At 48.0% G+C, this 22,352-nt stretch overlaps 1 protein-coding gene across 1 annotated transcript in view; it reads right to left on the reverse strand.

Annotated features, from left to right (window-relative positions):
- Positions 1-18,173, reverse strand: part of CLIC6 (chloride intracellular channel 6) — a 45,529-nt gene extending 27,356 nt beyond the window's left edge. The window contains exon 1 of the mRNA XM_066599000.1: positions 16,004-18,173. Coding sequence (XP_066455097.1) covers positions 16,004-18,106 — 2,103 coding nt within the window. The 5' untranslated portion in view covers positions 18,107-18,173. The remainder of the gene's footprint in view (positions 1-16,003) is intronic.
- Positions 18,174-22,352: the final 4,179 nt, after the last annotated feature.

A 22,352-nucleotide genomic window follows, 5' to 3' on the forward strand; every position in this document is an offset into this window, starting at 1 on the left:
ATGCCTACCCCCCCCCCCCCCATATAACATCTTGTATCCAAGCCAGAGGCAGTGCAACAAGGTACTAGAGCCTCCATGCCAGCCTGTATCACATCTTGTATCTAAGCTAGAGGCGGTACAACAGGGTACTAGAACTTCCATGCCTGCCAGTAGCACATGTGGTATACAAGCTAGAGGCGGAACAACAGGGTACTACGACCTCTGTGCCCACCAGTATCACATCTTGCTTTCAAGCTATACAACAGAGTAGTAGAGCTTCCTTCCCCCCCCCCCCTCCCATATAACATCTTGTATCCAAGCTAGAGGCGGTACAACAGGGTACTAGGGCCTCCATGCCCACCAGTATCACATCTTGTATCCAAGCCAGAGGCAGTGCAACAGAGTACTAGAGCCTCCATGCCCACCAGTTTCACATCTTGTATCCAAGCCAGAGGTGGTACAACAGGGTACTAGAGCCTCCATGCCCACCTGTATCACATCTTGTATCCAAGCTAGATGCTGTACAACAGGGTACTAGAGCCTCCATGCCTGCCGGTATCACATCTTGTATCCAAGCTAGAGGCAGTAGAACAGGGTACTAGAGTCTCCATGCTCACCTGTATCACAGCTCGTATCCAAGCTAGAGGTGGTACAACAAGGTACTAGAGCCTCCATGCCTGCCAGTATCACATCTTGTATCCAAGCTAGAGGCGGTACAAGAGGGTACTAGAGCCTCCATGCCTACCAGTATCATATCTTGTATCCAAGCTAGAGGTGGTACAATAGGGAACTAGAGCCTCCATGCCTACCTGTATCACATCTTGCAGCCAAGCTAGAGGCGGTACAACAGGGTACTAGAGCCTCCATGCCACCTGTATCATATCTTGTATCCAAGCTAGAGGCGGTACAACAGGGTACTGGAGCCTCCATGCCTACCTGTATCACATCTTATATCCAAGCTAGAGGCAGTACAGCAGGGTACTAGAGCCTCCATGTCCACCCGTATCACATCTTGTATCCAAGCTAGAGGGGGTACAACAGGGTACTAGAGCCTCCTTGCCCACCTGTATCACATTGTGTATCCAAGCTAGAGGCGGTACAACGGGGTACTAGAGCCTCCATGCCTACCTGTATCATATCTTGTATCCAAGCTAGAGGTGGTACAACAGGGTACTAGAGCCTCTATGCCTACCTGTATCATATCTTGTATCCAAGCTAGAGGCGGTACAACAGGATACTAGAGCCTCCATGCCACCTGTATCATATCTTGTATCCAAGCTAGAGGCGGTACAACAGGGTACTGGAGCCTCCATGCCTACCTGTATCACATCTTATATCCAAGCTAGAGGCAGTACAGCAGGGTACTAGAGCCTCCATGTCCACCCGTATCACATCTTGTATCCAAGCTAGAGGGGGTACAACAGGGTACTAGAGCCTCCTTGCCCACCTGTATCACATTGTGTATCCAAGCTAGAGGCGGTACAACGGGGTACTAGAGCCTCCATGCCTACCTGTATCATATCTTGTATCCAAGCTAGAGGTGGTACAACAGGGTACTAGAGCCTCTATGCCTACCTGTATCATATCTTGTATCCAAGCTAGAGGCGGTACAACAGGGTACTAGAGCCTCCCTACAAGGGGTCGGTTCTACACAATAAATGATCCTTTTGTTCTGATACAGTAATCACTTCTATCAATGTTACAATCACACAGATACATTTCATCCACCTGACAACTTGTAGGAGGGGATTTACTGACAATTAGTGTATATTAACCCCTCAGTGACTGCCTACACGCCTTTTTACGGTAGTCACTAAGAAGCCTTGCAGTGATGCAGGCTTAAGCCGTCGCAGGCCTCCTTTCATGACTGTTTAAAGGAGATGTCTCGAGGAAGCAGTGAATTTTTTTTTTTGCCCAGTCCCCCCCATTAAGTACACATTACTAAGCCCCCCTGTAAATGACATTTCTAGCTGGTTTATACTTACCATTCCAGCGTTTCAGCAACTTATAAAAGTTTCCCCAAGATGGCCGCCGGCTCTTTTCCCGTCGCTCGCTGCAGCCCGACGTGCGTGCTCCCGAGACGCTGCCAGCTGTGTCTCCATGACAACACGACGCCCCGCAGCCGCCAACCGGACCCCTGGAGTGAACACGGCCGACCAGTCACCCACCGCCAGGCAGAAGGTAACCGGCGCAGCCCCCCCCCGGCCCAGCGCCAGCCCCCCCCCCGGCCCAGCGCTAGTTCCCCCGGCGCAGCGACAGCCCCCCCCGGCCCAGCGCTAGTTCCCCCGGCCCAGCGCTAGTTCCCCCGGCGCAGCGACAGCCCCCCCCGGCCCAGCGCTAGTTCCCCCGGCGCAGCGACAGCCCCCCCCCGGCGCAGCGGCAGCCCCCCCGGCCCATCACTTACCAGGACAGCTGGACGGCGGGACAGCTGGGCGGCTTCTCCGGACAGCTCGGCAGCTCTGCACCTTCCTCTAACAGAGGAAGGTACAGAATGGCCGCTCCAGCGCGCTCCAGAGCAGTGACAGCTCGTCTGCGCATGCGCAGAAGAGCTGTAGCGGGGAGCACACTGAAGCGGCTCGTGCTGAAAGGAGAAGACCGGACTGCGCAAGCGCGTCTGAAAAAGCAAGCTGCCAGCGAATTTAGACGGAACCATGGAGACGAGGACGCTAGCAACGGAGCAGGTAAGTGAATAACTTCTGTATGGCTCATAATTAATGCACAATGTACATTACAAAGTGCATTAATATGGCCATACAGAAGTGTATAGACCCACTTGGTTTCGCGAGACCACCCCTTTAAGTTCTTCCATGCCGCCATCAATAGTGATATGATGCCATCTGTTGGGTTTGCTTGGCAGCCGTAGGTCTGCCATAGTCCTCAATCCCTGCCATGTCAGACCCGACCTCTACAGGCTGTGCCACAGAAAATATGTACTTATACCGCTCTGTCGATAAAAAACATAGAAACGCTCTGGTCTTGTAGTGCAGCGACAGAGAAGGGATTTTATTTGGGATTTTTTAGGCCTCATTCAGATGAGCGTGTTTCTGCGTGCCTATGTGCGCAAAAAAAATGTGCTTCTCGCTTCTGTGGAAAATGCGTGAATGGGCAAGGTTTGCGCATGAACCTTTGCCCGTTCACTGGAGCAGCAGCTCCACGAAGGTCTCCATCATCACTGAACACTGTGACAGCACCTATACAGTTATCAGTGATAATGGGATAAAAGAAGCTCCTGCCGCTGCTGTCACAGCTGTGGCAGAGGACTGCGATGCTATCCCGCTGCTGCCGCCCCATTGCAAGCAATGCGATGAAGCCAACCCCCACAGGGATTTTCAGGGAAGGGCTTGAAATATAAGCCCTACCCGAATAATAACACCTAGCTGCTGAAAAAAAAATCTTACCTCACCTAGCAGCGTTGTCGGGGCTCTGGTGCGTCTTCTCCCCGGCTCCCCAGCACTTTTCTGCATCATTGTCTTCTGGCCAGGGATTTAAAAATCCCCGCCTCCTGGAAGCGCTGCCTCTGATTGGCTGAGTGCAGGGATCAATCACAGCCATTCAATCATTGAATGGCTATGATTGGTTCCTGCACTCTGCAAATCTGAGGCAGCACTCAGCCGTTGATTGAATTCAATGAATGGCTGAGCGCTGCCTTTTATTGGTCACAGCACTCAGCCAATCAGAGCCAGCACTTTCAGGGGGAAGGGACTTTTTCATTCCCTGGCCACCAGAAAGAAGAAGACTGCCAGGGAGCGGGAAAAAGAAGCGGACAGCGCTTGTAGGTGAGTTAACATTTTATTTTATTTTTTTCTGCAGCTAGGGATGATTTTCTGGGTAGGGCCTATATTTCAAGCCACCCCACCCCCGAAAATCATCGCTGTAGGGATTACCTTCATCCCATTGCTGTCAATGGGGTCTCAGCAGTGCCATCCCCATTGTAAGCAATGGGATAGCGTCGCGTTCTTCTGCCACAGCTGTGACAGAGGAGCGCATCTTCTCCCTATTTTTTCAATGGGGCCGGAACTGCTGCTGAGTCAATGGGGAGTATGCAAATGTGCGCACAATATGCAACGACATGCGGGATACACTGTGGAACACATCTGGAACTCATTAGACTAATTGGCCATTTCAAGCGCTGTGTCTTGATACCGCATGCAAACGGACATGCTCTGCGGGCGCGAACGCTGCAGCAAGATACACCGATGTGCACACGAAAAAACTTCATTCAGTGCAAAAAAAAGGTGGCGCTGAGGTGCGCGCAGATTTTTGATAAATGAGGCCCAGCGTACAAAGGAAGAATGTATGCTCCCCCTATGAAAAAAAACACTTCCTGCGCTACAGTCACCTGCAAGCCTTAGGCCGGCGTCACACAGGCGTATTGGCGCGTGCAATACACGGGGAACGGAAGCCATTGCTTTCTTTAGGTCCCGTCACATATTTTTCCTGCACATTTTGGTTGAGCTAAAAAAATCATCATCATCATCATCTGCGTCCTGCTCTATTCTCCTGCAAGTCCCCATAGAAGTCAATGGGTGCGCACAGATGCGGGCGCAATAAGCTAGGAGAAGCGTAATATGCCCCATAATCGCGCAAGAAAAAAACCATCATTACCTCATTAGACTAATTAGCCATTTCAATAGCTGGGAGCGTTACGTGCGCAAAACCCAAAGCGCATTGAAAAAAGCAACGTTTATTTCCGCAAATCCGCACATCATGCTCGCGTGAAGCCGACCTTATAAGTGCATGTCCGGATGGGGCTGTTATGGTGCAGCTTTTCCGGCATGCGGTTTTCCTGCGAGTTGCAGCGGTTTCTAAGAGCTTCGCCTCTGCTGGCTGTCAGTGTGTCGATTTGAGGTAAAACTGCGCATTATTTAATGCGTATTTCTCGGCCGCAGCACAAGTATCCCCTATAGAACAGCGCAGCATCGCACCTAATCGTCTACGCTGCGGGTCACCTCCAGCGGCTGCCGCTTGCCAGCTATGCCGCGTTGCCATGAGATATGAGAGCGCAGTAATCTCCACCTGCACACTAACGGGATTCAGAAGATCAACAAGCTTATCCGCCGCGCTTATTAACACCTTCCAGTCCTGGGGATTTTACATCCTGCCGGACCAATCACTTCTATTGATGGGATTTCCCGGGTTCCAGACGGGCAAAGTGGGGAACGGCCCAAACGGCAGGAGAAATATCACCAATCCTGATTTGTATCTTTTCCCATCCCAATTCAAAGCTGGTTAGAGAGCTTCTTCAAATCAGTCTGAGCGCAATACCAGCCACAGCCTAGAGCTGGGGTGGCGCTGTTTCTGTAGGAAAAACCCAAATTTGCGCTGGAACATGTGAGTGTAAGACGGATTATGATGTCGATTTGCTGCAGATTATTCATTGCAGAGTGGAATTTGCACCATTTCCGTGGCAAACGCACATAAAATGCCACAGATGTGTTTGTGCTGGATTTTCCATGAGACGCACATCGAGAGCTTCGGGATACGGGAGAGCGGATCAAAGAGTTTGTACAAAAACTGTCTGGGGTGTAGCAGAAGTGGGCGGGGTCTCCATAGCCTTAAAGATTTTCTATAATTTACTCCAGACACTGATCTAGATTATAGTGCAAATCTATCACCCTCTTTTATCGCCTCTAGCTTGGATACAAGATGTGATACGGGTGGGCATGGAGGCTCTAGTACCCTGTTGTACCGCCTCTAGCTTGGATACAAGATGTGATACAGGGGGCATGGAGGGTCTAGTACCCTGTTGTACCGCCTCTAGCTTGGATACAAGATGTGATACAGGCAGGCATGGGAGCTCTAGTACTCTGTTGTACCGCCTCTAGCTTGGATACAAGATGTGATACGGTGGGCATGAAAGCTTTAGTACCTTGTTGTACCACCTCTAGCTTGGATACAAGATGTGATACAGGCGGGAATTGAGGCTCTAGTACCCTGTTGTACTGCCTCTAGCTTGGTTAACAAGATGTGATACGGTGGGCATGAAGGCTCTAGTACCTTGTTGTACCACCTCTAGATTGGATACAAGATGTGATACAGGGGGCATGGAGGCTCTAGAACCCTGTTGTACCGCCTCTAGCTTGGATACAAGATGTGATACGGTGGGCATGAAAGCTTTAGTACCTTGTTGTACCACCTCTAGCTTGGATACAAGATGTGATACGGGCGGGAATGGAGGCTCTAGTACCCTGTTGTACCTCCTCTAGCTTGGATACAAGATGTAATATGGGCATTGAGGCTCTAGTGTCCTGTTTGGCCGCCACTAGCTTGGATATAATATGTGATATGAGCGAGCATAGAGGCTCTAGTACCTTGTTAGGACATCTCTAGCTTGGATACAAGATGTGATACAGGCGGGCATGGAGGCTTTAGTACCCTGTTGGGCCACCCCTAGCTTGGATACAAGATGTGATACGGGCGAGCATAGAGGCTCTAGTACCTTGTTGTGCCACCTGTAGCTTGGATACAAGGTGTGATATGGGCACGGCTGGAGGCTCTAGTACCCTGTTGGGCCAACTCTAGCTTGGATACAAGGTGTGATAGGGATGGGCATGGAGGGTCTACTACTTTGTTAGTCCACCAGTAGCTTGGATACAAGATATGATACAGGCAGGCATTGAGGCTCTTGTACCCTGTTGTGCCACCTTTAGTTTGGATAGAAGATGTGATACGGGTGCGCATGGAGGTGTCAGGGAGAGAGCAGGGGGACCCCGATCAATCCTGCCTCTATCACCGATTTGTCATGGATCAACTAACCTGAGTGCCCTCACCACTACCAATTGTCACGGCAGAGCCTTGATCGATCACTGTAGCGGGATTGCAAGTGTGGAGTCGTTAGAATATAGGTGGATTTGTACCCAGCTTTCCAGGCTCCTGCACGCATGTAGAATGAAAGCTCAAATCACCTCCTGAAGCGGTCTAATGCCTCCAGCTCTCTGCAATACCCACACACACTTGTTGCCACCACCACCAGCTTTTCAAGGTAAGCTGGAAACCCCAACTATGAATTATGAATGCAATTTTCGCAGTTATGGTTCGATTTAAAATGGACAAGGTTCGACTAATAAATTGCAGATTTTTTCTAGAAAAAAAAATACAGAAAAGGATGCACAATGGAGATAGCGTGTGCAGGTATACACAACAGACAGTACTTAAAATAAACAAGGAAGAAAATAACAGAAAGATACCAGAATTGGGATGTTTGGCCCCTGATTGTGTGAAGTCAATGAAGCAAACGGGAAAGCCTTATGCAGTAGCGTATCTCCAAAGTCTGACAATTGGGTCTGTCTGACCTTTCCTGTTTTTAAGGTTTCCCCAGGAACACCTACCCCCGCCCCCACTAAGCTCATTCCAGGAGGGGTGGGGGGACTGCGTTTGTGCCTGTGGAAAAAACACAATTCCGCATTTCGGCCATATCTCCACAGGAGAACCTCCAATCGGGAATATATTTCTGGTCATGTTTTTATCGACTCAGCATACGCGGATACAACATATAGGGGTGTTTGGGGGCGTTTTAATCCGCTGGCCTGCCTGATTCTGAAAATATAACTTATATCGGGCTAGGACCTTCACATTTTCGCATTAATCTGACTCTTGGAGCCAGGGTGTTTGTGGGAAAAAACAGAGGTGTCAATCCTCACTGGCAGGGGGGTAATTAGCATTCCCCTGTCACTAGCTAACTTTATTGCCATCATAATAAAGAACTTCCTAAGGCCACATGTACACCAGAGGCCTGGCAGATATGAGGGAGGAGGGAGATAAATGTGGAGAGTTTCAACTCAACTTTCCCCTTATCCTGAGCGGCAGTAGATGTTTGATACTTTTTCAATACCATTATATCACAGGAGGCTCTAGTAGCTGTTGGGCTGCCTATAGCTTGGATACGTGATGTGATACAGGTGGGCATGGAGGCTCTAGTACCCTGTTGGGCTGCCTCTAGCTTGGATACAGGATGTGATACAGGTGGGCATGGAGGCATACAGGTTCTGTATGGTATCCTGTGGCATATCACTCCACATTTGCTGTAACTAAGGCCCCCTGTCCATGGCCTTGACAGAATATCGCTAGCGATATTCCGCTGCGGGGGAGCAGGGGGGTGAGCTGTCAGGTCTCTGTGGTGAGCCTATCTGACAGATAGGCTTACTGCGGAGAATCGCGGCATGCCGCAATGTGAATCCCGTTAGCGGAGAATCGCTATGATTCTCCGCTCCTGGACGTTGGGGCTGCGCTTTCCATAGCAACACTATGGAAAGCTTTCACTGCGTTACCCGCGGCCGAATTATCACAGCGGGTTATGCAATGAACTATCGCCCGTAGACAGACAGCCTTCGTGTCTAGTTTGTGCAAACACGTAGGCTGTGGAAGTTGGCGTCCCAGATGGTCCCATACATGTTCTATTGGTGATACATCTGGTGACCGGCGGTCATGGAAGTGTGACAATGTTGTGGGGGCTCCTGGGACCCCTTGTGTGTGCGGCCGAGCATTATCCTGCTGGAAGCCGCCATGAGAGGAACACATGTGGCTGCAGGATGTCCTGAACATATCGCTGAGCTGTCATTGTCCCTCGTACCACCACTAGGGGGACCTGGACTACCACTACACAATAACTCACAAATAAGAAGCCAAATATGCATACCTGATACTGCAGGGCGGCTGAATCCCCATGTCCCCCAGTAGCATGCAGAAAGCCAGACCGCAATATGAGGGAGCTAAATGATCATGTGCCGACTAATATGCAGCCACTCACCTCAACACGGATAGGGGGAGGGGTGACTGCAGACAACACGGTCCGCACATAGGAACTGATACCAAGAATGCCAGCCATTGCTAAGTGCGCCACACCATACAGGAATGCAGCACCTACTGGCAAAGCAGTGGACTGCCCTGTATCACCACAGTGATCAGTTCATATGTGCGGACCATGTTGTCTGCAGTCACCCCTCCCCCAATCTCCATATTAGTCGGCGCTGTATCTGCGTGATTCCGCATCAACTCCGCTGGACATCTGCGCTCCGGGAATCGCCACCAGAGTCTCTACAACACCGATTTGAAATCTACAAGTAAAAAATTGAGTGCTTTTTTTTCCATGCAGATTCCGCCTGGAGTTCTCATTGGGAGTTCGCCACGCTAAATCTGTATGCGGTTCTGCGCATGTACACGCGGGGCCGCAGCGTTTTTACAGGCAGTATCCACGTTAAAGAATCCAACACATATTCCACCATGTGACATACCCTTAGGGCGCCTTCACACGAGCGTACGCGGATTTGCGGAATAAGCAAGACTTTTTTATACGTGTATCAGCGTATTTTACTGTAATTTCTGTGTCATGTTCATTTACACGCGGCGAAAACACATCGATTGAAATGGCTAATCTCCCAGCATACTGCGAGCGCATTTGCACATCACCATCGACTTCCATGGGTACTTTTGGTGTGCAAACGTGCGGGAAATAGAGCAGGCTACGTTTTTTTGCAGAACCACAATTCATAGGAAAAATACGCACATCTGAACTAACCCATTGGAATCAACTGGTTACATTCTCTGCGCAAATAACAACGCGAATAAGAACGCAAATACACCTGTGTGAAGAGGGCTTTAGGCTAAAGGAGTAAAAAAACGGACAGTGAGGAGATTCATAATAGTCAGTGCAGCAAGACACGCATTCGTTACTTAGAGAGACACACAGATGGTGATCTTTGTCAGGTGATGTGCGCTCAGTGGCGGTCCGGCTGCAGGCGGGGAGCGCCGTTCTGCTGCGTACAAGTACTTACTGCTGCAAGTAATGGCTGTCACTGAATTCAGCTGTGGATCCGCAGGGAATCCGAATCAAACTCCGCACTAGCGGTGCCGATTTTGCATGATTTTTGATGTGGAAATGCTGTGGATTTTGGCGCAGATCTGCAGCATATCTGCTACATGTGAACGCACCCTTGGAATGCGGTCACATACTGCGCATTTGCTGCAGATCTGCGCCAAAATCCACAGCATTTCCACATGCAGATTTCACCCCTTAATTTGAATTCCACTGAAAGGGTGAAATCTACTTCAAATCTGCACCAAAATCCGCAGCGAATCAGCAACGTGTGAATGCAGCCATGATGTATAAGTGAACACGTGTGCAACTTGTAATATACAGTCGCTCCTCTTCTCCAACTTGGTAAAGAACTGTAATTTCTCATGAAACCATTTCAGTACTATAACAGAGGCGTAACTATAGGGGGTGCAGGGGGTGCGGTTGCACCCATCCGAGGAACCCTAGGGGGTCCATAAGGCCTCTCTTCTCAATATAGGGAGCCCAGTACTATTGATAGGGGTCAATCATTATTAATCAATAACCTAACATAAGAAAGATAAGGAAACAGTGTAATAAATGTGACATTAGTTATTTGGTTATATAATGTTATGTATTATATGTAAAACATTCCGGAAGTTGCTAGTAGAATTTGGATATAGAATCATATGTAAAAAGGTATATTCAAGCGTTTATTTGAATATTGATATTAGAATACTAAATGTATGATTAATTAGATTTTATTCTGCTATCTTACTGAATACCAACTTATCAACTTTATGCTGACTCCCAGTAGGTGGCTGGACCAGTTTTGTCTATGTGAAAAGTAGAAACAATGTCCCCTCTTTTGATGTGCAAATTGTTGATGGATCTTTAAGATTACATTCTGACTAAGTAGGTACTCAGACAGCCAGGAGACAACATTTATTATCACATGTAATTGTTTTATGTATAGTTCAAACAGCTTTGTTGATACCTTTTGTTTAAAAGGCTTTTGATTTACAGCCTTATTGTAATCTGTTGGAATGAGGGTTTGGTCAGCAAAAGTAGAATGAAACTAGGTATTGGAAACGCCTTCTTTACAACTTGCATATAAACTAGCAATGTACAACAATAAACGGAATTCATTCTGATCACTAAACGGTCTTATGTGTAGTGGTTATTATGGTTCTCTATGAGTACTCTATATAATATTTCCTGTTAATTTGGATACAGGCAACATTCGCATTACGGTCTGCGTTCCAGACCCCCCACACTATGAATAAAGCATTATAGTTGGGGGCCACGTTACAGGTTTTGCATTGGAGCCCAGAAGCTTCAAGTTACGCCTCTGATTCTCAAGACATCCTAGAAAAATCCTTGGATCTTGCAACTTGCGTCACAACCACTAGGTGGCCACAATAGACACATATAGGATAGAGCATTCATGGCATAATATTAGGAAATCTTGAAAATCGGAATTCATTCTGATCACTAAACGGTCTTATGTGTAGTGGTTATTATGGTTCTCTATGAGTACTCTATATAATATTTCCTGTTAATTTGGATACAGGCAACATTCGCATTACGGTCTGCGTTCCAGACCCCCCACAGTTTATTTGGCGCCCATTGTGGGGCAGAAGCTAACTCCTTACCTGCAGCCGATACCTGACTACACTACCTGCCGACCAGCCGGACGAGAGGCCACGGGACCCCAGATCTACAAAACACCGGTATACGGTAAGCTCTTGACTTACCACTCAAGCTCTGGGCTCTCCTGACTTCAAGTCTCGTGTCGACAGGGGGTGAGTTGCTGTATGTTATATAGGACGCTTCTGCCTGTTATTTACGGTGTTCTTAGTGACCGTGCTAGACGGAAGAACCCTTGTGTGTATATTGCCATGTTGCCTGTAGTAATTGTTGAAATCTGTACGTTGATAGTCTGTGTCGTGTTAGCCATAATTTGCTTTTACTGAGTCTGTTATAATATCACCAGAAGTTCCCTTAGAAGAGAGGTCTGGTCTCCCCTAAACCCCCCCCTTAAGGAGTCCGTAAAACTATTCCAGGACCAGGGGTCCTTAGTGTACTGTGTGAAATAGAAGCCTGTGTGAAATAAAAGCCTCTGTGAAATAGAAGCCTGTGTGAAATAAAAGCCTCTGTGAAATAAAAGCCTGTGTGACAAATAGAAGCCTGTGTGACAAATAGAAGCCTGTGTGACAAATAAGGTTCTGTGTGCCATAAGCTGTGTGAGAAAGGGAAGGGGGAGACGATTGCAGACAAGTGTATAAAATATAGAAAGATAGGACTTAGAAAAGCAGGAACCTTTAACTATGAGTTCTGGCAATAGTACGGGAAAAAGCATGAAAGATATCAGAAACGCCGGTCTAGAAAAAGGAGTAGAGGCCATAATAAGATATAGCAAAAACGTAAATGTAGAACAATGGGATTGTGCACCGAAGGATGACGGCATACTTGTGTACTCATCCCCGGTGCCAAACCCGGCTAGGATGTACCCGGTCCTACCAACCGCGGACAGCTCCGACATTCTTCTTGACTGTCAGGATTGTCCCAGGTGCGGACAACAAAACCCTTTACGAAGACAAATGGCTTTAACTATGTGTAGACGGGAAAAGAATGAAACTATTGAATGTTATTTTAGTAGGCTGGGAACGAAGGCTAGGGACATTGGTTTCACCCTCTGTGCAGATGAAGTGTACTACCCAATGATGTGTGAGGTGTTCATGCAAGGCATCGGCCCATCATTGGCAGATAAAGTAAAGGCATGTACCCCCGGCTGGCGACAAGCCAAGCCCATGGACTTGTATAAAAAGGCAGTAGGGTTTGCTATGGATGAGAAGCGCCCTGTAGCGGCGGTTAAATACTATAGCAACCAAGGGGGAGTAAGTACAGAGGACCAGCTTTTTGCAAATTCTCTGACTGATGAAGAGGAGGCCTTTTGACGCAGAACACCAGCATGATTACAGCTGGGTTCGCACATGTCACTGACAAACCCCTCCTAAACCCCCACCTTGAAATGTTTGTGGATGGATCTAGATACCTGAATGACAAAGGAAGGTTTGTAACAGGTTTTGAAGTAGTCACACTGAATGAGATGCTTACAAAAACCACTGCCGCCATACATGTCAGCGCAGGAACTGAGGCCTGTACGATTGAAAAAGCTACCACTGCTAACATCTACACTGATTCCAGGTACGCCTTTGGTACTGCACACGATTATGGACCCATCTGGCGGTCCAGGAGCTTTCTCACGGCACAAGGCAAGCCCATTAAGCTATCATGTTGCCAGGACAGGTGGCCATAATAAAGGTTAAAGCACACACGCAGGGGCAGTCACCAGAGAACAGGGGGATAGGGCAGCCAAGGCTGCAGCTCTCCTAGGACAGGACGCAAGACCCCTTGTGCTGTAAGTTGGATCTTGGTCCCACCACTCTTGTTGATTTGGGATTTGGCGTCCTACGGGACGTAGATGATGTACCAGCGGCTGCCTACCCCCACCTCGCCGTCCTAGCTCACGGGAAAGTGCATGCCTCTCGGAATGCCATGGTTTCTGTTATGGACAAGGTATGGTATGCTCCAGGGTTGGACAGGTTGGCGAAGGCATATGTGAAGGCATGTGAAGTGACCACTGTATCCTATTCAGAGATTACAAATCGATTACATCCAGCTTCCCAAATCAGGCAGGTATGAGTACGTCCTTGTGTGCGTGGACCTGTTCAAAGCCACCGCACAATGTACAGTGGCTAAACTTGTGTCAGAACTTGTATGTAGATTTGGGGTACTAGAGACAATTGAGAGTGACAGAGGTACACAATTTACAGGTTAAGTGATGCGAAAGGTGATGTCAGCCCTTGGGGTGGAACAAGCGTTTTACACTCCATACCACCCGCAGAGTTTAACAGAGTTGAAAGAACTAAAATGATATGCTTAAGTTAAAAGAAGTGTTTGGCTCTATGCCAAGATTAGGCCTGTACCATCCACAGGCCCTACAGCAGGGGTGTGATAAGGTTATTGAATATGTACAAGAACTATGTCGTAAACTGAAAATAACACCCGATCTAGTGTTTTCCCCAATTCCAGATCCTGACAACCTAGAGGGGACTCATTTCTTGCCACCTGGAGATTGGGTGGTCGCAAAAAGACACGTAATAAAGGCCTTGGACCCAAGGTTTGACGACCATACCAAGTTCTGTTGTCAACGCCTACTTCTGTAAAAGTGGATACATGCCTCCCACTGCAAGAAAGTTCCCGAGCCAGAGGAAAAGTGATGGGTGGGATCCCGGCGTTGTTTGGGTGGGGGAGGTAATGGACATTTTGATTTTGACTTTTGCATTTGTCTTATTGGACTATCTTCTTATTGGGAAACACCACTACGAACGATCCACATGGAGAAGCGATGGACTGGATGGGCAAATATTTCCCACACGTGTATGCCCAACCTCAGGAGTGGAGAGGACATTTTGCGGACTTGTCTATTATCTGTCCCCACTCCTGTAGAGACTCTTCGAGACATACCCAAAAATACACCCCTTTAAGTGTCTAATATGACGATGACGATATTGATGTTGATAAATCTAAGATTACTGTATTGTAAACTTGATTGACTTGCAATATTTGATATTATGTCTTCATATCTTGATGGACATAGAGTGCACCATTCCTACCTGGGAACCCGGCACCTATGGGTGACAGAACCAGGAGATAATGGTGGCTCTGATGTCCAAATGGGGGAATGATAGGGGTCAATCATTATTAATCAATAACCTAACATAAGAAAGATAAGGAAACAGTGTAATAAATGTGACATTAGTTATTTGGTTATATAATGTTATGTATTATATGTAAAACATTCCGGAAGTTGCTAGTAGAATTTGGATATAGAATCATATGTAAAAAGGTATATTCAAGCGTTTATTTGAATATTGATATTAGAATACTAAATGTATGATTAATTAGATTTTATTCAGCTATCTTACTGAATACCAACTTATCAACTTTATGCTGACTCCCAGTAGGTGGCTGGACCAGTTTTGTCTATGTGAAAAGTAGAAACAATGTCCCCTCTTTTGATGTGCAAATTGTTGATGGATCTTTAAGATTACATTCTGACTAAGTAGGTACTCAGACAGCCAGGAGACAACATTTATTATCACATGTAATTGTTTTATGTATAGTTCAAACAGCTTTGTTGATACCTTTTGTTTAAAAGGCTTTTGATTTACAGCCTTATTGTAATCTGTTGGAATGAGGGTTTGGTCAGCAAAAGTAGAATGAAACTAGGTATTGGAAACGCCTTCTTTACAACTTGCATATAAACTAGCAATGTACAACAATAAACGGAATTCATTCTGATCACTAAACGGTCTTATGTGTAGTGGTTATTATGGTTCTCTATGAGTACTCTATATAATATTTCCTGTTAATTTGGATACAGGCAACATTCGCATTACGGTCTGCGTTCCAGACCCCCCACACTATGAATAAAGCATTATAGTTGGGGGCCACGTTACAGGTTTTGCATTGGAGCCCAGAAGCTTCAAGTTACGCCTCTGATTCTCAAGACATCCTAGAAAAATCCTTGGATCTTGCAACTTGCGTCACAACCACTAGGTGGCCACAATAGACACATATAGGATAGAGCATTCATGGCATAATATTAGGAAATCTTGAAAATCTGCTTGTCTCCTGACACACATATGTGAGCACATCCAGCCGAGAGGACTAGTAAGACGATATCTGTACATTATGCTTCAGCATTTTCTGCTTGCTGTCAGTGACTGAGAATATTTGCATTCACATTCACAGGCTGCATACAGCTGGCCCTGCCCTCCGCTGAGAAGTAGATACAATTGTATCCAGTGTGGACAATACACAGCAGCCGCTACACTGATCTCTCTGCTAGTTGCTATAATGTATCAGTCTGCAGTCGGGGCTCTCTAGCATTGGCTGGACCAGATAAACTTGTATCCACTTCTCAGCTGAGGACAGGAAAAACAGCTGCCTCCTAAAGGAAACAAGAGTGTTCTCATTCACTGACAGCAAACACATATTTTGGAAATGGTGAGAAACTGAAGCATAAACTGTCACCATTGATATGGGGATTAATATAGGGACTCTGGCATGTTGTCCATCAACCCAAAAAGTCTGAGAAAAGAACGATTCAATTACTGGCCATTTCATTCTTAAACTTAGGGGCAACAACTAAAGTGTGATCTAGTGATGGGGTGGAAGCCTTACCTTCACAAACAGGCAGATGTCATGTTCCTGAGAGGCCTGGCTGTTCTGTACGGTGGGTTCGGGGCTGATGGCTGAGACCTCACCATTCTCTCTGACTATGACTTCCTTCTCTGCATCAGCACTGGCTTCAGAGCCCATATTTTGGGCTTCCTCCTCTCTTGGGGTGTCCTCAGGCACAGTTTCTGTTGTCTCTTCTAGGCCAGTGTTGCTCTCCCTTGATAAGTCTTCCTCTGCATGTTCTCCTCCAGGAGTTTCTTCCTGAAGAACATCTGCTACAAGTCCTTCTGGCTTTTCTTCAGTTCTGGCTTCATCCTCTGCACTTGGTCCTTGCCTCACATCTCCATCACCATCTGCCTCTTGTGAAACTTCTTCTACCAGTCCAGAAACTCCTTCACCCTCAAGTTCCTCAGCAGCTTCATCTCCAGCAGCTTCAGCATCCTCTCCCTCCTCCTCTTCTTCCTCCTCATCACTGCTGGAGGTTCTTTCACTGCTCTCACTACTGCTGGCTTTTCCTCCCTCCATCTCATCCTTGTCTAGGCTGGCACTACCCTCCTCCAGTGTGGGCTCTGTGGGCACCTGAGGTTGGTCCCCATCTGCAGGGCTTTCTACATCAGCGGATCCCACTAATATCTCTGGATCTTGTGCAGAACTGATGAGCTCCTGACTCTCTCCTGTATCCTGTGCCCTTCTGGAGTCCTTTTCTCCCTCCTCTTCTCCTGCATCCCCTTCTATGAAAGCTTTCTCAGACTCTTCTTTGTTGCCTTGCTGTGTTTCTGGGTTCACAGCCCCCCACTCACCTGCACCTTCTTCTAAATTGGGGTTCTCGGTTCTATCTTTTTCTCCTGTACCCTCTACCACATTGGGGTCCTCAACTATCTGTTTCTCTCCTGCATCTTCTTCTACACTGAGGTTCAAAGATTCAGCCATCTGTCCAGCATACACCTCCACATTGGGGTTCACAATCTCTTCTGTCTTTTCTATACCATTCTCTATATTTGGGTTCACAGTTTCCCCTCTTGCACTGTCCTCCACATTGGGGTTCACAATCTCTTCTGTCTTTTCTATACCATTCTCTATATTTGGGTTCACAGTTTCCCCTCTTGCACTGTCCTCCACATTGGGGTTCACAACATCGCCTTTCTCTCCTGCCTCCTCTAGTACATTGGGGTTTGCTGTCTCCTCTGTCTCTCCTACATCCTCCTCCACATTGGGGTTCACAGTATCCTCTGTCTTTCCGACATCCTCCTCTACATTGGGGTTCACAGCCTCCTCTCCCACACAATCCTCCACATTGGGGATTGCAGTTTCCTCTTTCTCTCCTGCCTCCTCCTGTACATTGAGGGTCACAGCTTCCGTTTTCTCTCCTGCACTCTCTTCAACATTGGGGGTCACTTCTTTCTCTTCTTCTGCCATCTCCTGTACACTGGGGTTCACTGCCTCCCCTTTCTCTCCTGTATCCTCTACATTGGGGTTCACACTTTTCTCTTCTACACACTCCTCTGCAATGGGGGTGACAGTGTCTTTTTCCTCTTCTGCACTCTCTTCAACATCGGGGTTCACATCTTTCTCTGTATCTCCTGCCACCTCCCCTACATTGAGGTTCACACAGACACACACAGCCACTTCTTTCACTCCTGCCTCCTCCTCTACATTGGGGTTCACTGCCTCCTCTTTATGACCTGCACCTTCCTCCACATTGGGGTTAACTGTCTCCTCTTTCTCTCCTGCACCCACTTCTACATTGGGGTCCACTGCCTCCTCTTTCTCTCCTGCACCCTCTTCCATATTGGGGTTCACTGTCTCCTCTTTATGTCCTGCACCTTCCTCCACATTGAGCTTCACAACCTCCTCTTTGTGTCCTGCTCCCTCCTCTACATTGGGGTTCACTGCCTCCTCTTTCTTTTCTACACTCTCCACCCCATTGGGGTTCACAACCTCTTCTATTCCTGCTGTGCCCAAAGTCCCATGACCCCCTGACCCCTCACCTGCAGGACTCTCCATGGCCCCCTCAGCCTCACCTGTCCCTACCTGTCCATTGCTCAGTGCTAGCTCCCCTCTCCTGCCCTTATGTGGCAATTGCTGCTCACCTGCTGCCTCTGCCATGCTTGCACCAACAATAAGAGTGTCGCCCTGCTGCCGGCCTCGCTGCTTCTTGTGTGACCTGGTTAAGTGCAGGATTAGTGCCTGGCAGTCAGGGCTGTGCTGACAAATCCTCTAAGTGTGCTGGGTGTCCCCTCCAGCCTCCACGCCTTCACACCTCCCACTGGTACCACAAGGCTCCTGGAGGAATTCCCCAACCTACAAGTGCTGCCGGTCACATTGCAAACTGCAACGACATCTGCATGTCAGCGAGTGACGCAGGAATCGCCGTACGTTCTGCCCGTTATGTGCGCACACATCGTATCCGGACCGCTCATACATTCTCACTATGTTTGTGGCGGGGGGCACAGCCTGGTGGTGTGCAAGGCACAGTCAGATTGTCAAATGCCCACTAAAATAGGGAAAGCTGGGGAAAGGGGGTGTTGGGGGGGTTCGCATGCGCAGAATGCATGCGCAAAAATGAAAAATGAGAATGAACCCATTAAAATCAATTAGTTCTATTCTCTGCGTATTGCATGTGCAAAGACGTCCGGGTGAGACCGCCCTAAAGCAGGGGTGTCAAACACATTTTCACGGAGCAGCACATCAGCATTCTGGTTGCCTTTAAAGGGCCGATCACAAGGGCTCATTCACATTTTTTAAGTGCAAATTAAGTGCATCTCAAATACCATGGATTTCCTTCGGGGATTCAGACACGTCTTGTTCATGTGTGTATTTTACATGCATGAAAAAAATCGCAGCATGTCCTGTTGTGGACCGATAGCCTAATAAAGTCAATGGGATTGTGTACATTTTTTGCTCAGTAAACAAGTGTATTTTTGCGTCCCTGTGCAAACACTGAGCATATTTGTGTGGGCACCACTCATTCACACGGGCAGAGAAATCAGCCCACCCTGATTTAAATGGCTAATTAGCCCTACGCAGTGCCGGGGATTGTGGGTATGCGTAGCCTTTAGTGCATACCAGCATGTGTAGATTTGCGCACCTCCCATAGACCTCTATGGGGCTCTTAGGTGTGCAAATAAGCACAAGATAGAGCAAGTTCTATGTTTTCGGGGGCACAAAAAAAACAAGGTGAAAATGGACACTGGACTCTACTGTGGAGGGGCACTGAATGCTCTACTACAGAGGGGCACTGGACGTTCTACTACAGAGGGGCACTGGAGATCCTACTATTTAGGGGCACTAGAGGTCCTACTACGGACGGGCGCTGGACGTTCTACTATGGAGGGGCACTAGAGGTCCTACTACAGAGGGGCATTGGATGCTCTACTACAGAGGGGCACTGGATGTTCTACTATGGAGAGGCACTGGATGCTCTACAATGGAGGGCAACTAGAGGTTCTACTATGGAGGGGCACTGGACATCCTACTACAGAGGGGCAGCGGACATCCTATTATTTAGGGGCACTAGAGGTCCTACTACGGACGGGCACTGGACGTCCTACTATGGAGGGGCACTTGATGTCCTACTCCTGAGGGGCACTGGACATTCTACTATGGAGGGGCACTGGATGTCATACTATGGAGTGGCATTGGACGCTCTACTACAAAGGGGCACTGGACATCCTACTATATAGGGGCACTGGACATCCTACTACATAGGGGCACTGGATGCTCTACTACGGAGGGCAACTAGAGGTTCTACTATGGAGGAGCACTGGACGCTCTACTACGGAGGGCAACTAAGGGTTCTACTGTGGAGGGGCACTGGACATCCTACTACAGAGGGGCACTGGACGTCCTACTATTTAGGGGCACTAGAGGTCCTACTACGGAGGGGCACTGGACGTCCTACTATGGAGGGACATTGGACACTCTACTACGGAGGGGCACTTGACGCTCTACCACGGAGGGGCACTGGATGTCCTACTACGGAGGAACACTGAGTGTCTTACTACAGAGGGACAGTGGACGTCCTATTATAGAGAGCACTGGATGTTCTACTACAGAAGGGCACTGAACATCATACTACGGAGATGCACTGGACGTCCTACCACGGAGGGGAACTGGACGTCCTACTACGGATGGGCACTGGATGTCCTACTATGGAGGGGCACTGGATGTTCTACTACGGACGGGCACTGGATGTCCTACTACGCAGGGGCACTGGATATCCTACTACGGAAAGGGCACTGGATGTCCTACTACGGAGGGGCACTGGACGTCCTACTACAGAGGGGCACTGGATGTCCTACTACGGAGGGGCACTGGACGTCCTAATACGGAGGGGCACTGGACGTTCTAGTATGGAGGGTCACTGGATGTTCTTCTACGGAGGGGCACTGAACGTTCCACTATGGAGGGGCACTGGACCTTCTACTACAGAGGGGCACTGGGCTTTTTTCACAGGGACACTGGGCATTCTAATAGGGAATGGCACTGGGACTTCTGCTCTTATAATGACAGAAAACTTTCATATTTAGAGAGAACTTTTAATTAGCTCTGTGTATGTTGGGAGGAAAGTCTTCTGTGGTGGTTCTCATGCTTCTCTAAGGCTGTTCTCAAGTGGTTAGAAGTCCCTGGAGGTGACGCCACAAGAGCTGCGAGAACTTTCAAGGTTACCCGTATCTCTATTTACTTAAAAAAGTCACCGAATACTGAGAGCTGATTACTGAGCCGGCAGGAGGAATGGGAGCGGGACAAAACCGTCCTCAAGGAGTTCTCTATATGATAGGAAGACTCATAGAAGATTCTGTGTGATGTTCTGCATCACCTCACAAACCGACTCCATTCATCTGTTATGAAGGATCTGATGATGATGATGATGATGATCAATCCTGATGAGAAACAGATACAGGTGGAGTGAATTTGGGCAGAAATCTTCTCAAAGTATATTCACCGCTTGTGTTCACCTTCTCCATATTCTATGATGTTCATATGCCCTTTTTGCACAATCCCCTTAACTATGCCAGCAGTGGCCTCATAAACAACAGTGCCAGCCATTTGTGCCCTAAATAAAGAATGCCAGCAGAGACTCTTCATATACTGTGCCCAACATAAGCAGTACCAGTGTTATGACTAATGGATGCTCTTTCACCTTCCCTGCCCTGGGACCACCAGCATTGTCATGGTCCCTGTCTTCTGTGTGTCTGAGACCGCACTATTCCACCAGCTGCCAACTCTGCCCATAGGCTAAGCCTGTCTCAAGAAGTGCCAGCACATCTAGCTTTTATGTCCCCAGCCTACCTCAGTCATTCCGGGTGTTATTTCAGACACCTCCACCCACTGGAAGATGCCTGAGCAATAGATTCTTAGTGGTTCTGTGAAGGTGCATCCGTGTCCTGCTTTATTCTCAGTTTTGACTGTCGGCCTGATTACCCAGCTTTCCTGGGCTCTGCCTGTCTTGATCTCGGCTTCTTATATTGAATACATTTTGCCTGTACACAGCTTGCCCCAACCTTCTTCCTGATTACCGTATTGCATGAAGTCGACCTGTCCCAACCTCGACCTATTATACTGACTACATTTTTGCCTGTGTAGTACCCAAGAGTTTGAGTCCCACAGCATTTTGATAGCTACCTCTTGTGTAGTGTGTATGTGTACTAGCATTTAGTTATATGTATTGGCACTAAACGGTCATGAAGTAGTTAATGTCTGTTGTCTTTACTAACAAACTCTGTATGACTACGCAGAATGGACCATAACCCACTCTCTCACCTGTCAATCACACCTAACTAGGACTGGATTAGGTAGGAAGTTTCCCTGTAGCCCAGGATTGGTTAGTGGGTGAGGTATAAAAGACAGAGCGTGGGTGGGGTTAGGGGGTAGGCAGAGAGAGACTAGGAGTGAGGAGGAAGAGTCTAGCTTAGGCTGGCCTAGCCAGGATAGCTTAGTGTGGTCCAAACCCAGTCTGGGGAAGAGAAGCCCAGACATGGAGGGAGCCTAATCGTGGAGCCAGCAGGAGGGGAGGGCAGGACGCTAGAGTGGAGTCTTTTTCAACCCTAAAGGAAACTGAGACAGGGCAGACCTTGCGGAGACTGGAGGAGAAACAGGCATCACAACTATGAGTTGATCTTGTCCCTGCAAAGTCATTAGTCAGTATGTCGGGAGAGCCTGCACTATTCCCTCCATTCCTCTACAAATCACCCTCCAGCACAGTGCTCACCTAACCTAGCCAGGCAGCTTCATTCCTCAGGAAAACCCAAAGGATCGAATGTATGATGTCTTGCCTGCAATAGAAGTTAGAGGTGAATTTACTGCCTGTAGTTCTTGGATGTGACTCGGATTTATCCTGAATTCCAGTAAA

This window comes from Eleutherodactylus coqui, chromosome 4 (genome assembly GCF_035609145.1).
Source record: "Eleutherodactylus coqui strain aEleCoq1 chromosome 4, aEleCoq1.hap1, whole genome shotgun sequence".
NCBI lineage: Eukaryota > Metazoa > Chordata > Amphibia > Anura > Eleutherodactylidae > Eleutherodactylus > Eleutherodactylus coqui.